This window comes from Salvelinus sp. IW2-2015, unplaced genomic scaffold, assembly GCF_002910315.2.
Source record: "Salvelinus sp. IW2-2015 unplaced genomic scaffold, ASM291031v2 Un_scaffold2815, whole genome shotgun sequence".
Taxonomy (NCBI): Eukaryota; Metazoa; Chordata; class Actinopteri; order Salmoniformes; family Salmonidae; genus Salvelinus; species Salvelinus sp. IW2-2015.
This window is the reverse complement of record NW_019944115.1, coordinates 1-16,233: the sequence shown is the minus strand read 5'-3', so window position 1 is coordinate 16,233 and position 16,233 is coordinate 1. Positions and strand designations below refer to the sequence as shown.

Below are 16,233 nucleotides of genomic sequence, written 5' to 3'. Positions count from 1 at the left end.
GATGTCAGTGAGGTACAGGGGTAACATGAGACAGACAGCTCTAAGTTTAGCCTAACCGCCTGGTACAACACACGCCTGTGTGGCTGGGACTGAACTACTGTTGGGACATTCCCTCACTGTAGTACAGTGGTAACAAGAAAAACACACACACTTCTCTACTGCAAATCCTAGTTTAACGATCACACATTATCCATTGATCTCTTTTATTGCTATGTCCTCAGAGGGAATGATATATATAGAGAGAGAGACAGAGAGAGAGAGAGAGAGAGAGAGTGAGAGAGAGAGACATTGTTGTTCATGCCAATAAAGCAAATGGAATTTAATTGAGAGAGAGAGAGCGAGAGAGAGAGAGAGAGAGAGAGAGAGAGAGGAGAGAAGAGAGAGAGGAGAGAGAGAGAGACGAGAGAGAGAGAGAGAGAGAGAGACACTGTTATTTCATGCCAATAAAGAATGTAATTTAATTGAGAGAGAGAGCGAATAGACTAAGACACACAGCATAAGTTCCAGACAAAATGGTACTCAAACATACTCAATGAATACAGCCAGATAGTTAGAGAGAAGAAAGTGTGTCTCACCTCTGTGCTGCTGTCTGTTCTCTCCGTCACTTCATTCGTCATGAGGGTGGAAGTGGTACAGTAGTCCAGTATAGTAGTCCCAGTGTGTCCTCAGTCTGTTTACCCCCAGTGAGGGAAACTTTCCCCTCCACCAGGCTAAAGCCCAGTCATTCTACTCCTGTTCCTGTTAAGAGCAACAGACAGTAATGAATGCAGCCGTGAGAGTGTGTGACAGTGTGTTGAGAACAGAGTGTTCCAACTTATAGCAGAGACAACATGTCCAACTTATCGCAGAGACAACATGTCCAACTTATCGCACAGATAACATGTCCAATTTATAACAGAGACAACATGTCCAATTTGTAGCAGACGCAACATGTCAAATTTATAGCAGAGTTTATAGCAGAGACAACACGTACAGCATAAAGCTGTTGTGTGTGTGACAACATGGATTTGTACCTGGGTCTCCTGCTTGTCAAAACACTGTCCACTCAGCCAGTCTTCAGTCTTCAGTCTTCAGTTTTAAACGTTGCGTTGAATCACCCTTGTTACACTGAGCACATGGGGCCCTATTCAGCCTTGACATATACAGACTGAACATGGACTTGAATCAATACAATATGGGCATTCTTTGACATAAGTCCATGTTAAGTCAACTGATCTCAAGTCTGAATAGGAATTCCAGCTTTTTTTGTGTGTAATTCAACCTTTATATCTTCAATGCTTTATTTCCTCGGATTAGAAACATGAGGACACAGAGAAGGAGTGAAAGTGGGACAAGCGGGAATTTGAAACCCTGACTTGTGGGACATTAAGATAGCAAATTAGTTTGGAATGTTACCCACTCAACCATATSTCCACGTGCAGAACTTGTGAATCCCATTTTTCCGAAGACAAATGTTTAGATTAAATACCAAAAGTGAACTTTAAAAATTGTGCTGCCGTACTGGGCATTCGTGGCTGAGTGCCCTATGGATCAGTCTATGGTCAAGTGTAAAAACAGGAGCGTTTGCGGGCGCCTCCCCTCTATTTTGGTCCTTCATGAACTCAGACAGGTGAGAGCCGACCAAACACTCAGGTGAGACTCTCCAAAACAATCCAAGAAAGTGTGCGKCAATTAAAATGTGAAATACCAAATGTTATCACATCGAAGAAGAAAACAGAAAAGGAATTCACTTAACAAGAACATGTGTTTTGTGCGGTGGTGTAAAGTACTTTAATTAAAGTACTACTTGAGTTGTTTTTGGGGTATCTGTACTTTACATTACTATATATATTTTTGACWACTTTTACTTTTACTTCACTACATTCCTAAAGAAAATTGTGCTTTTTACTCCATACGCTTTCCCTGACAACCCAAAGTAGTCAATACATTTTGAATGCTTAGCAGAACAAGAAAATTGTAAAATTAACGTGGTCACCCCTACTGCCTCTGGCCTGGCGGACTCACTCAACACAAATGCATCTTGTTGTAAATAACGTTCTGAGGGTTGGATGTGACCCTGGATATCCGTAATAATAAAACAAGAACATGGTGCCGTCCGCTTGCTTAATATAAGGAATTTTGAAATTTTATACTTTTACTTTTGATACTTAAGTATATTTTAGGATTAATTAACCTTTTTATACCTTTTATACTTAATATTATACTTTATATTTAAAACCTTTATACTTTTAGACTTTTACTCAAGGTAGTGATTGCACTGGGTGACTTTCACTTTTACTTGAGTCTTTTTCTATTAAGGTATCTTTACTTTTACACAAGATGACAATTGGGTACTTTTTCCCACCACTGTTTTGTGTTAGCATTTCATAACGGCTGCTATGGTAATTGTCCAGAGGCAAGCTGTCACGACTTCTCGCGCGAAGTGGCGGCCCTTCTCCTTTGTTCGGTGGTGTTCGGACGGTCGACGTTCACCGGGCTTTCTAGTCGCCATCGATCCACTTTTCAGTTTCGTTTTGTCGGTTATTATACCACACCTGTTTTCAATTCCCCATCATGTTCCCTATTTAACCCTCTCGCTTTCATTTCTGTTTGTCCGTGATTGTTTGTTACGTTAGTGGTTGTTGTTATTTCTGGTTTTTTCCCCTTTGTGGATTTTTGCTGTGATTTTGAGTAAACGTTTTTATGTTTCGCTCAAACACCTGTGTCTGCATTTGACTCTGCTACTTCGCTGCACACAACCCTGACACAAGCATTCATTGATCAGTTTTCTTTATGCTAGATATAGTTTGAATTCGTTTTATGCAAATGAGGGTCTGCTTTTTTTAGCTTAATAAGAGCATAGTGGAATAAACAATAAGAGCAGGGAATAAAACAATAGAACAGGGAATAAACAATAAAGAGAGGTAAAATAGACGAAGTTAGAACAGGGGAATAAAAAAAATGTGGATTAAAAACCTAACAATGAGAGCAGGATAAACAATAAGAGGAGGGAATTAAACAATAAGAGGAGGGAATTATAACAATAAGAACAGGGCAATAAACAATAAAGGCGGGGAAAGAGGGAATAAACAATAAGAGCAGGGAAAATAAACAATAAGAGGAGGAATGAACAATTGAAAGGGCATAACAATAAGAGGGAGGAGAATACAATAAACATAAGAGAGGGAATACCAATACGAGGCAGGAGAAAACAATAAGACAGGGAATAACACATAAGAGAGGGAATTAAACAATAAGAACAGGGCATAAACAATAAACGAGGAGGGAATCTCATTACAGCATTTGCAAAATCCAGAAGAAGGGATCTAATTCTGCATTCATCAAAACCATAAAAATGTTTTTCAAAACTGTTGACAATGCTTCCTGTTTCTGGCACAGGTGTTGCACAACTCTTGATTCAGTACTGCTGCAACAGTGAAGTTTCAATACTTACATTCTAGTCATTTAGCAGACGCTCGTATCCAGAGAGACTTACAGTAAGGAGTCACGACGCAAACACACAGCACTCAGGTGACCATTACACGACAAACCAAACACACTCAGTGACCATACACACAAACACACACACATCAGTTGACCATAACACACACACAACATGACATACACACACTCAGTGACCATACACACAAAACACACCAAACACACACACCTCAGTGACCATACACAAATTATCGAACACACACACACTCAGTGGCCATACAAACACACACACACTCAGTGACCATACACACAAACACACACACACACACACACACTCAGTGACCATACACACAAACACACACACACTCAGTGGCCATACAAGACACACACACACTCCAGTGACCATACACACAAACACACCACACTCAGTGACCATACACACAAACACCCACACACTCAGTGACCATACCACACAAACACACACACACACACAACTACAGTTGACCATACACACAAACTGAGAGACCATACAACAATACACACACACACACACACTCAGTGACCATACACACAAACAACACAACACACACACACACCCACACACACACACACACACCGACTCCGTGACCATGCACACAAATCACACAACAACACTCAGTGACAACACACAAACACACGCACACACAACACACACACTCAGTGCACATACACACCAAACACAACACAACACGACTCAGTGACCACACACACACTCTCTCTCACTGACCAGCCCACAACACGCATGCCATCAGAAGAGAGAGTGCTTTGTGTGTCATAGACTGGGCAGCAGCTAAGAGAGAGAGAGAGGATAGTGTTGGTGGTGGGAGGGGGGGCGGACGGGAGAGATGAATTTCCACGAGAAGAAGGGGAGAGAGAATGAGAGAGCGAGAATTGTAATAGAGAATAGAAGGGGTGATAGAGTGACAGGAATAAGCTCCTACAGAGAGCGACAGAGCAGACATCCCTACACTGGAGAGAGAGAGATAGCTCAGAACAAGAGAGAGAGTGAAAGTGAGTGCTGCCTCGAGAAAAATTAGACAGAGCAGACTGCCTCACACGCCAGGGACCGGCAGACTGCCAGACGCCAGACTGCCAGACCGCCAGACCGCCAGACCCCCAGACAGTCAGTCTGAATGCTTATAGCTGGAGAGCGTTTGGCTGGCACATTGATTTCTGGAGCTGTAAGCTGCTGGTACACATGCGTGGTGCTGTTGCCCTCCTTTGCCTCCTCGTCCTCCTGCTGCTCTCCGCTCCTCAAACGCTGCCCTCTCTTCCCAGGTTGGTTCCACTTCACCCTGCCGTCTGTACCCACAGCCTGTAGCTGAGGCTAGGGTTACTGACCATGAGAAGACAGAGAGCAGTGAACGTCTCTCGTTCAGACAGATACTGCTGCTGTAGGTATATCTATATGACATGGGTAACAGGCTATCCCATGAAGGTATAGTATAGTACAGGGCATGGTGTGTCAGTGTGACTTTGTGTTAGGTGGTGTCTGATTGTGCTTGTTGTGTGTACTGTAGTGGCAGTACTGCCTGTCACATTGTTACTAAACTGTGCAGCTTGTTGTGTTCTGTGTCTCAGTGCAGGTTAACAGATCAGTCAATCAGTGTGTATTGTCTTTATGCTTTGTCCTGTGTAGAGAGTCTCTCTGCTATGTTCGGTAATATTACCACTATTATGACAGGTTCATAAAACATGAAGACAATTTTGACATTGACCGTCAGCCGTGGCTTACCATTCCAGTGTTGTATACAATACACAAAGGCTTATCGTTGTTTTGTTGTATTTAGAGGGCATGCTTGTTCTTGTCTGAGTGTGTTCTGGTCTGAATGTTCTCTCGTCTTACTGAGCTGTTGTCTCATGGGTAACRCTCAGTGTTGTGTGGGGTTGTTGGCTGATGATGTCAGTGCAAACACTGTCGACCCTTACCACAGCGCTTTCCACTCCCGGGCCCTGGACCCCAGGGGGTGAAATGTGTGTTTTTGCCCGAGCATTACACATCTAAATCTAATAATCAACTCATCATCAAGCTTCGATTATTTGAACCAGGTATGTAGTGCTAGTAACTGTCCTGAGATCAGGGTGGCTGGTGAGGACATAGTGCTAGTAGCTGTCTTGAGATCAGGGTGGCTGGTGAGAACATAGTGCTAGTAGCTGTCTTGAGATCAGGGTGGCTGGTGAGGACATAGTGCTAGTAGCTGTCCTGAGATCAGGGTGGCTGGTGAGGACATAGTCCTCGGGCAAAAACAAACATTTGCACCCCTTGTGGTCCCCAGGGCCATTATTAAGAAACCCTGTTTTACGATATCTGATGGCTATCTGCTTTCCTGGTAAAGACGACGGATGTCTGTTCACTGCTTGCTGATTGGTCCCAGATGTGATCTGTTTGTGATCCAACAACTTTTCAACACAATCTTCTTTCAGTAAATGTGTCCTTCCTTGTGTCCTTCCCCTCATCAGAGTATTGATGGAGATTTAAGGAGGAATCCACTTTAGACCATTGACATGCACCCCTTGATGTTGTTTACTACTTTGTGTCACGCTAATCTCCTTCCCCGACATTTACTGATGGGTGTGTCCCACTAATATCATTCCTCCCTCCCAGATATTTACTAATTTCCTTCCCCATTCCYAGACATTGGGCACGTTCTTCTGCCCAGGCATTGCTGTCGCATGTCAGATCTTACACATGCCTGGAYAGACATTTTATTCATTAGCTAACCACTTCATATGTTATAACAATCTGGTGCCCGGCGGCAAAGTTGATGACATGGCACGCAACCATTGGTTGATGCATGCAACGTCTGATCAGGGGAACGCGACCCTATACTGATGTGTGTAACACTTATCTCCTTCCCCCCCTCCCAGACATCTCCCATGCTGAGCTGGATGCACTATGGAGAGAACCCCCGTATACGCTGGCGGGAACCAATGAGCACTTCCCAGGAAATGATGTTATGATTCCAGGTAACTACAGTAAAAGCCTTAAAGCGTTYGATGACATAAAACATCCAGCTGATGTTTTATCCCGATCCCAATTAAGTCCTGCGTGAGTTATATTGCCCAGACAAATGTTGAGTTTGAATGCTTCTGGAAGTGTACTGTAGCAAACAATGAAACATTGTATTACACAATAGTCTCAACAGTCCCAGGTTGAGGAAGTGTTGAGCACATCCATCCTCTCTGTACAATGTGACAACAGCATGGGGAAGCCAACCTAGCTACTCATGAAGCCTTTTTGATTGTTTTTCTGTGTTTCTGTGTGTGTGTGTGTGTGTGTGTGTGTGTGTGTGTGTGTGTGTGTGTGTGTGTGTGTGTGTGTGTGTGTGTGTGTGTGTGTGTGTGTGTGTGTGTGTGTGTGTGTGTGTGTGTGTGTGTGTGTGTGTGTGTGTGTGTGTGTGTGTGTGTGTGTGTGTGTGTGTGTGTGTGTGTGTGTGTGTGTGTGTGTGTGTGTGTGTGTGTGTGTGTGTGTGTGTGTGTGTGTGTGTGTGTGTGTGTGTGTGTGTGTGTGTGTGTGTGTGTGTGTGTGTGTCACACAACACGGGGGAAGCCTCCAGCGGTCAGGACAGCTTAAGCAGGTCGTTATATTATAATAGACCATCTGGGAGAGGCAGTACGTTAATAGATGGGTGGGCTTTGATAGACTCTTTATGTTCTGTTGATGTTCTGGAGGAAACAGACTAATCACTGTTGAAATCCTCATCAGCTGGACCACAGAATATACCGTACACCAGCAGTTATGTAACTGTTAGTGTGAATGTTTCCTCATACAGTAACAGAGACAAACCTCCAATTCCTTCACTTTGTCTGGTTACCTTGACTGGTTTGCGTTCCAGAAGGATATACGATGAAGCATCGTGGTCTCCATTCCCTCTTCACAGTTGTCACAAAACAACGTTGCTCCACGATCTTGCACTTGCTTACAGAGCACATGTAGCTGACACAAAAGTCTATTTTAAAATCAACCCCCCGAAACAGCTGTCTCACCCGTTCCTTCCTGAGGGTTCCTCTGACCTGACCTGACCTCTGTTTCCTGTCTTCTCCAGTGGTGGAGGGGGTGGAGGGGCTAGGGGTGGAGTCTGGGAGCGGGGAGGCGGAGCCGGACAGTTACTGGAAGAGGAAGGAGGCGTTCACCAGAGGAAGCACCGTGTCACTGTCCGTGGGAGAGAGATTCTCCTCAGGTACTGTTCTGCTCACAGATACTCTGTACGGATGTGCTCCAATTGGTACCCTAATACCTAGAGGTGCACTTTTGACCCACACGGTGCTATTTRGGCCAGCCAGGGTGTCTCTCTCTCTRTTCCTGCCGTGGATGTGCTAACTGCTAACGTTGCGGTGTTAACAGCTGCTGGTCATGGTTGTGTGGTGTGATACTGTCATCACATCTCTRTTGTACCCTGTCGGTATTCTACACAGTCGACTATATAATCACTGTATCGTTCATGTTGTCTGTATGTAAAGTACGTCAACATCCTGTAAGAAAACGGACTTCATGCTAACGTTACAGTAGACACAGCTACTTAGCTACTCTACGGTTCTCTGTGTCTTTCCTCCAGCAGGTTCCCGTGTAGCTCTCCCCCAAATGGACCTAATGTTAAAGGTGTTCCCTTTAAAACTCCACTAAGAGTCACCAGGCTGTGATACACATAATACACTCACTGAGCTGACTCTATAAACACTCACTGGCATGACTCTTATAATACACTCACTGAGCATGACTCTATAGTACACTACTGAGCAAGACTCTATAATACACTCACTGAGCATGACTCTATAACACACTCACTGAGCATGACTATAACACACTCACTGAGCATGACTCTATAACACACTCCACTGAGCATGGCTCTATAATAAACTCACTGAGCAGGACTCTATATTACACTCACTGAGCATGACTCTATAATAAACTCACTGAGCATGACATCTATAACACACTCACTGAGCATGACTCTATAACACACTCACTGAGCATGATCTTACAATAAACTCACTGAGCATGACTCTATAATACACTCACTGAGCATGACTCTATAACACACTCACTGAGCATGACTCTATAACACACTCACTGAGCATGACTATAACACACTCACTGAGCATGACTCTACAATACACTCACTGAGCATGACTTAATACACTCACTGAGCATGACTCTATAATACAACTCACTGAGCATGACTCTATAATAAACTCACTGAGCATGACTATAACACACTCACTGAGCATGACTCTATAATACACTCACTGAGCATGACTCTATAACACACTCACTGAGCATGGCTCTATAATAAACTCACTGAGCATGACTCTATAATACACTCACTGAGCATGACATAAACACACTACTGAGCATGGACTCTATAATACACTCACTGAGCATGACTCTATAACGACACTCACTGAGCATGACTATAACACACTCACTGAGCATGACTCTATAATACACTCACTGAGCATGACTTACAATAACTCACTGAGCATGACTCTACAATACACTCACTGAGCATGACTCTATATACACTCACTGAGCATGACTCTATAATACACATCACTCCTGAGCATGACTCTATAATACACTCACTGAGCATGATCTATAATACACTCACTGAGCGTGACTCTATAACAACACTCACTGAGCATGACTCTATATACACACTCACTGAGCATGACAATAATACCTCACGGCATGACTACAACATACACACTGAGCATGACTCTATAACACACTCACTGAGCATGACTCTACAATAAAACTCACTGACATGACTCTATAACCACACTCACTGAGCATGACTCTACAATAAACTTCACTGAGCATGACTCTTATAACACACTCACTGAGCATGACTCTATAATACACTCACTGAGCATGACTACAATACACCACTGAGCATGACTCTACAATACACTCACTGAGCATGACTCTATAATCATCACCTGAGCAGACTCTATATACACTCACTGAGCATGACTCTATATACCACTCACTGAGCATGACTCTATAATACACTCACTCGAGCATGACTCTCTAACACACTCACTGAGCATAGACTCTATAACACACTCACTGAGCGATGACTCTATAATACACTCACTGAGCATAGACTCTAAATACACTTCACTGAGCATGACTCTACAATACACTCACTGAGCATGACCCTAATCACCACTGAGCATGACTCTAAATACACTCACTGAGCATGACCTATAATACACTCACTGAGCATGACTCTAAACACTCACTGAGCATGACTCTATAATACACTCACTGAGCATGACTCTACATACACTCACTGAGCATAGCTCTATAATACACTCACTGAGCTATGACTCTATAATACACTCACTGAGCATGACTCTACATACACTCACTGAGCATGACTCTATAATACACTCACTGAGCATGACTCTTACAATACAACTCACTGAGCATGACTCTATAATACACTCACTGAGATGACTATAATACATCACTGAGCAACTATAATACACTCACTGAGCATGACTCTTATACACTCACTGAGCATGACTCTATAATACACTCACTGAGCTGACTCTAAATACACTCACTGAGCATGACTCTATAATACACTCACTGAGCATGACTCTAAAATACACTCACTGAGCATGACTCTATAATACACTCACTGAGCATGACTCTACAATACACTCACTGAGCATGACTATAATACACTCACTGAGCATGACTCTATAATACACTCACTGAGCATGACTCTTACAATACACTCACTGAGCATGACTCTATAATACACTCACTGAGCATGACTCTATCAATACACTCACTTGAGCATACTCTATCAATACACTCACTGAATGACTATAATACACTCACTGAGCATGACATAATACACTCACTGAGCATGACTCTAATAACACACTCATGAAGCATGACTCTATAATACACTCACTGAGCATGACTCTACAAACACTCACTGAGCATGACTCTACATACACTCACTGAGCATACTCATTAATACACTCACTGAGCATGACTCTATAAACACACTCACTGAGCATGACTCTATAATACACTCACTGAGCATGATCATAATACACTCACTGAGCATGACTCTATAATACACTCACTAGCAGACATAGCTCACTGAGCATGACTCTATAAACACTCACTGGCATGCTCTATAATAAACTCACTGAGCATGACTCTATAATACATCACTGAGCATGACTATCATAATACACTCATGAGCATGACTATAATACACTCACTGAGCATGACTCTACAATACACTCACTGAGCATGACTCTATAATACACCACTGAGCATGACTCTATAATACAGCTCACTGAGCATGACTAATAATACACTCACTGAGCATGACTATAATACACTCACTGAGATGACTCATAACACACTCACTGAGCATGACTCTATAACACACTCACGAGCATGACTCTATAATACACTCACTGAGCATGACTCTATAATACACTCACTGAGCATGACTCTATAATACACTAACTGACAGGACTCTATAATACACTCACTGAGCATGACTCTTAATACACTCACTGAGACTCATAACACATGAGCATGACTCTATAATACACTCACTGAGCATGACTTATAACACTCACGAGCATGACTCTATAAATACACTCTCTGAGCATGACTCTATAACACACTCACTGAGCATGACTCTATAACCACTCACTGAGCATACTACTATAGATACACTCACTGAGCATGAACTCTAATAATACACTCACTGAGCATGACTCTATAATACACTCACTGAGCATGACCTATAATCCACTCACTGAGCATGATCTCTATAATACACTCACTGAGCATGACTCTATAATACACTCACTGAGCATGACTCTACAATACACTCACTGAGCATGACTCAATAATACACTCACTGAGCATGACTCTATAATACACTCACTGCAGCATGACTATACGACTCACTACAACTCATACACTCACTGAGCATACCTATAATACACTCACGTGAGCATGACTCTACAATACACTCACTGACCATGATATAACACATTCGAAAAGGTTACTCCAAACTTTACCTCGCATTGATTTACATACAATATGACGTATCAGTCATCCTCCCACCTGACTCGACTGACAGTTGTTCTTATTGTAATATCTAAGGCACCGTTTATGGGATGACGTTACAGATGTTTACTAAACCCTATCAAACTGATAAAGCATGATCTATCAGTACACGTTTCGTCATCTTGAGCTGACCTTACAATACTAGGTGCCTGCAGCCATGACTAACGAATGTGGAAGTCGACTCCTAGGGAAACGAGACTCTGCCATTGAGATCTCTTGACGTATTGACATATCAGTAATCCTCCCACGTTGAGGATACCTCGATTATAATCTGCACGCTTGAAGTGTGTTGCTTGATGTACTGCTTTTTGTGTAGACGTGGTCTGGTGTTCAGCCGCGTTTGCGGCTCAGGTTAATACCTGACTCTGAATATACATGGAGGCGCTCCCGTACCAAGACTCAGGGTGTCTGTATAGGTCTATATATCAGACGTCATCCTATGCGTGGTCAAGTGTTAGTCAGGTCATCAAGTCATAACATTCAGTCAGGCATACCAAAACAGCATGACCTCTGCCTATGACCTATGTCAGTCCAAGCGTTGTCCTGCAAAAGTTGTTTCTCCCTGATGTATATCTATGGGTCGTATAGTATATAAGTGACCTCTGCATCCCGCTGTTTCTTCATCATGTCTTCGTTCTTCTTGCCCTCCCTACAGACCTGTCTGCCTCTGTTCTGTCCACGCTGAGAAGGACAGCTGTTGTCATCACCTCATATACTGTGGAGATGGGAGCTACACTGCTGGTTGTGTATCAAGCTACCTGTAGTGCGGATTCATATCTACCGACCTGGCTCTAGGTGTGCTGTACTATCCATAGTCTATCTTGCTCTAGGGTGCTGTTTACTTATATTCCTATTTGCTCTAGCTTCTTACCTGCTCTAGTGTGTGTCATCTAGGTCTACTATCTCTAGGTACTTCACCTCCTACCTGGCGTCTAGGTTGCTGTACTATACTAGTCCTACCTACGGCTCTAGGTGTGTCTGCATCTAGCTACCTACCTTCCATATCTTATTACACTACCTGTCTGCTCTAGTGTGTCGTACATTATAGCTCTACCTACCTGTTGCTCGTGATCTGTTTTACTATATAGTCACTGATATGCTCTAGGTGTTGCTGTACTTATCCTTAGTTCTACTACCTGGCTCTAGGTGTGCTGTACCTATCCTAGTCTACCTTGTACTCTGATTGTTAATTCTTCTAGGTGTGCTGGCTACTATCTAGTCTATCCTATACCTGTGCTGCTAGGGTTGCTGTTATATAGTGACGCTGCCCTGATTATAACTCTTCATTAACACTGTCTGATGGCTGATTATTACGTCCAGTCTGGTTAGATGCTTGCAGAATAGGCGCAGAACCAGACTCCTGCGTCCCTCACCCAATCCTAACCTAAACCATCAGCGTGCGAAGAACCAACCCATACATCAAATGATAGACAACTCTTACTTTGTTGTATGTCCAGGCTATGTGGCGCGGTGTCTGGAGAATTTTCTGTGTGACCAGTCGTTCTGGCTGGACGCTGAGCTGCTGAGGGACCTGGAGATCACTGTGACTGTAGACGAGGAACACCTAGCCACACTCTACCTGGGACTGCTGCTGCAGGAGGGTGAACGAACACCTTATGAACTCTTTATGAACACCTTACGAACACCTTATGAACTCTTTATGAACACCTTATKAACACTTTATGAWCTCTTTATGAACACCTTATGAACACCTTATGAACACCTTATGAACTCTTTATGAACACCTTATGAACACTTTATGAACTCTTTATGAACACCTTATGAACACCTTATGAACTCTTTATGAWYACCTTATGAACACCTTATGAACTCTTTATAGACATCTTATGAACAGTTTACAAACGACTAATGGACAAGTTATGAAGACTTCTATGAACTCCTTATGGACAGCTTGTATTCTCTACTTTCTTGACCCTCATCATCAACAGCAGTTTATATCACACTCTCCTCAGAGCAGAACAGAAGCAAAAAAGTTGTTCCATTTCAAAACATGTTGTTCTAGATACCTAGAAATGAAATGCAACTAAACCTAAACTGATTACATGTTCTAAAATGTCCAGAGATAAATTAAAACAGCAAAACAAAGATGGATGTTTAACTTCATTTAATTTAGAGAGCTATTGTACTACCATGCATTTACATTGTCTGAGTGGGCATAATGTTTAACAAGGAAGTACTCTCCTCCCTAACGCCTGAGAGGAATCAATAGCCAGTGAAAGGAAGAAGTGTTGAGAATTGATTTTTTTATGGATTCTGTGAAGGAGGACAGAGCCTCAGTTCAGTCAAATGTTCATTCTTTACAGAAACCTGCATCCCCCGGGGTGAGCGTGTGTTTGTGTGTGTCTGTTGTTCTCTGCGAGTCATTCAACAGTATTTATCTCTCTCTCCTCCAGGGTCGTTCTTTGCCAAGGCGCTGGTGAGCAGTGGCGAGCACAGTGATGAGGAGGAGGAGCTGTGTTTCAGACGTAATGACTTGCTGATGGTTAGAGACACRGGGCAGGACAGTCACTGGGAGGGCACCCTTCTCTCCACCGGACAACACGGACTAGTGCCTGTCAACACCATGCAGCCGCTTTGCTCATACCTTCTACATATGTGAGTTACCTAGTCTCTAGCCCCTAACCCATATCTCATTCTACCAGTGAGTTTACCTAGTCTCTACCCTAACATACCTTCTACAGTGAGTTACTAGTCTCTTGCCTTACGCTACCTCTCCAGTGAGTTATAGTCTCTGTCCTTAACCATACCCTCTACCAGTGGAGTTACTAGTCTCTACCCCTAACCATACCCTTTCTTCTGGAGTTGATCCATAGCCTCTAATACTTAACTCCAGATACCGTCTTCTACCAGTGGAGTTACCGTGAGTGTCTACCCGTAACCCCAATACCCCATTGTATCGAGTGAGTTACGATAGCACAACTACCCCCTCACCCATACCCCTGTTACCAGTGAGTTAATAGCTCTCCCCTAACCCATACCCTCTACCAGTGAGTTCCCATATAGTCTCTGTCCTTACCCCATATCTCTTCTACCAGTGAGTTACCTAGTCTTATCCCTTAACCCAGTAGCGCCTTCTACGAGTGGAGTTACTAGTCTACTACCGTCTAATCCTACCTCTCTACCAGTGAGTTACCTAGTCCCCTACCCTTACCAGTACCCCCTTCTACCAGTGAGTTACCGTAAGTCCTCTACCGCCCTCATCCATACCTCTTCTATCCATGAGATTCCTAGTCCTATATCCCTTAACCCATACCCCTTCTACCGAAGTGGTTACCCTAGTCTCTACCCCTAAACCATACCGCTTCTACCAGTGGAGTTACCTAGTCTCTACCTTACCATATCTTTTAACCAGTGAGTTATCCTGGTTCTACCTGTTCCCTATCAACCGGCTACGGCCAGTGGCTGACCTAAGGCTCCGTTTTGGGTCGTTCTATATGCGAGAACATCACGGGCCGCGCGTATCGCAGTAGAGACACTAAGGGATATTGGGTTCGGTCATGACTAGGATCAGAAGCATGGGGCCCTACCCATATCTCGTTTCTCAAGGTGAGGGTTACCCTAGCTCTTACCTAAACCCGCATACCCTTCTACCAGTGGTGAGTTACCCTAGTCTCTGTCTCCTAACCCATATCCTTCTACCAGTGACTTACCTGTCTCTATCCCTGTAACCATACCCTGTCTTACAGTGAGTTACCTAGTCTCTACCCCTAACCATACCTTCTAACAGTGAGCGTTCACCTACCATAGCTCATCGCTCTACTACCTTCCTAACCATCACTCTTCTACAGTGAAGTTACCTAGTCCTCTACCCCTAACCCATATCTTCTCTACCCAGTGAGTTATCTAGTCTCTACCTAACCCATACCTCTTCTACCAGTGAGTGTACCTATCCTTACCACTATCTACTCATTCTTCTACCAGTGAGTTACTAGTCTCTACCCCTAACCATACCCCTTTACCATGAGTTACCTAGTCTCTACCCCTAAACCATACCCTTCTACCAGTGAGTTACCTAGTCTCTACCCCCTATACCCATACCCCTTCTACAAGTGAGTTACCTAGTTCTACCCCCTTAACCCATACCTCTTACCAGTGAGTTACCCTAGTCTCTCTACCTCCCTTCCCATACTCTCTTCTACAGTGAGTTACCTAGTCTTCTACCCCTAACCCATACCTCTTCACCAGTGAGTTACCTAGTCTCTACCCTAACCCCATATCTCTTCTACCAGTGAGTTACCTAGTCTCTACCCTAACCCATACTTTACCAGTGAGTTACTAGACCTCTACCCCTAACCCATATCTCTTCTACAGTGAGTTACCTGCCTCTACCCCTAACCCATACTCTCTTCTACCAGTGAGTTACCTAGTTGCCTACCCTACTAACCCATACCCTTCTACCAGTGAGTTTTTCTAGTCTCTATCCTTAACCCATACCCTCTCTACCAGTGAGTTTTAGTCTCTATCCTTAACCCATACGCTCCTGTCATAACAGTGAGTTATCCTAGTCTCTATCCCTTAAACCCATACCCTTTCACTACCGGTTGAGTTACTAGTCTCTACGCTAAAACGCCATGCCCCTTCTACCAGTAATTACCACGCAGTCTCTACCCCTAACCCATACCTCTCTGTACGCT

At 43.5% G+C, this 16,233-nt stretch overlaps 1 protein-coding gene and 1 long non-coding RNA gene across 2 annotated transcripts; both read left to right on the top strand.

Annotated features, from left to right (window-relative positions):
- The first annotated feature begins 4,741 nt into the window (after window positions 1–4,741).
- Window positions 4,742–7,775, top strand: LOC139025528 (uncharacterized). Its single transcript, XR_011477123.1, has 3 exons — window positions 4,742–4,897; window positions 6,328–6,426; window positions 7,506–7,775. It is a non-coding gene; the product is annotated as an uncharacterized lncRNA (long non-coding RNA).
- Window positions 7,776–12,094: 4,319 nt separating this feature from the next.
- LOC112074785 (SH3 domain and tetratricopeptide repeat-containing protein 2) lies at window positions 12,095–14,194 on the top strand (the record flags this gene model as incomplete). The annotated part of the gene is made up of 4 exons (XM_070440675.1): window positions 12,095–12,103; window positions 12,706–12,724; window positions 13,036–13,179; window positions 13,993–14,194. Coding segments are annotated over exons 1-4 (374 nt in total), but the record flags the coding sequence as incomplete, so codon positions are not given.
- Between the last annotated feature and the right edge of the window lie 2,039 nt (window positions 14,195–16,233).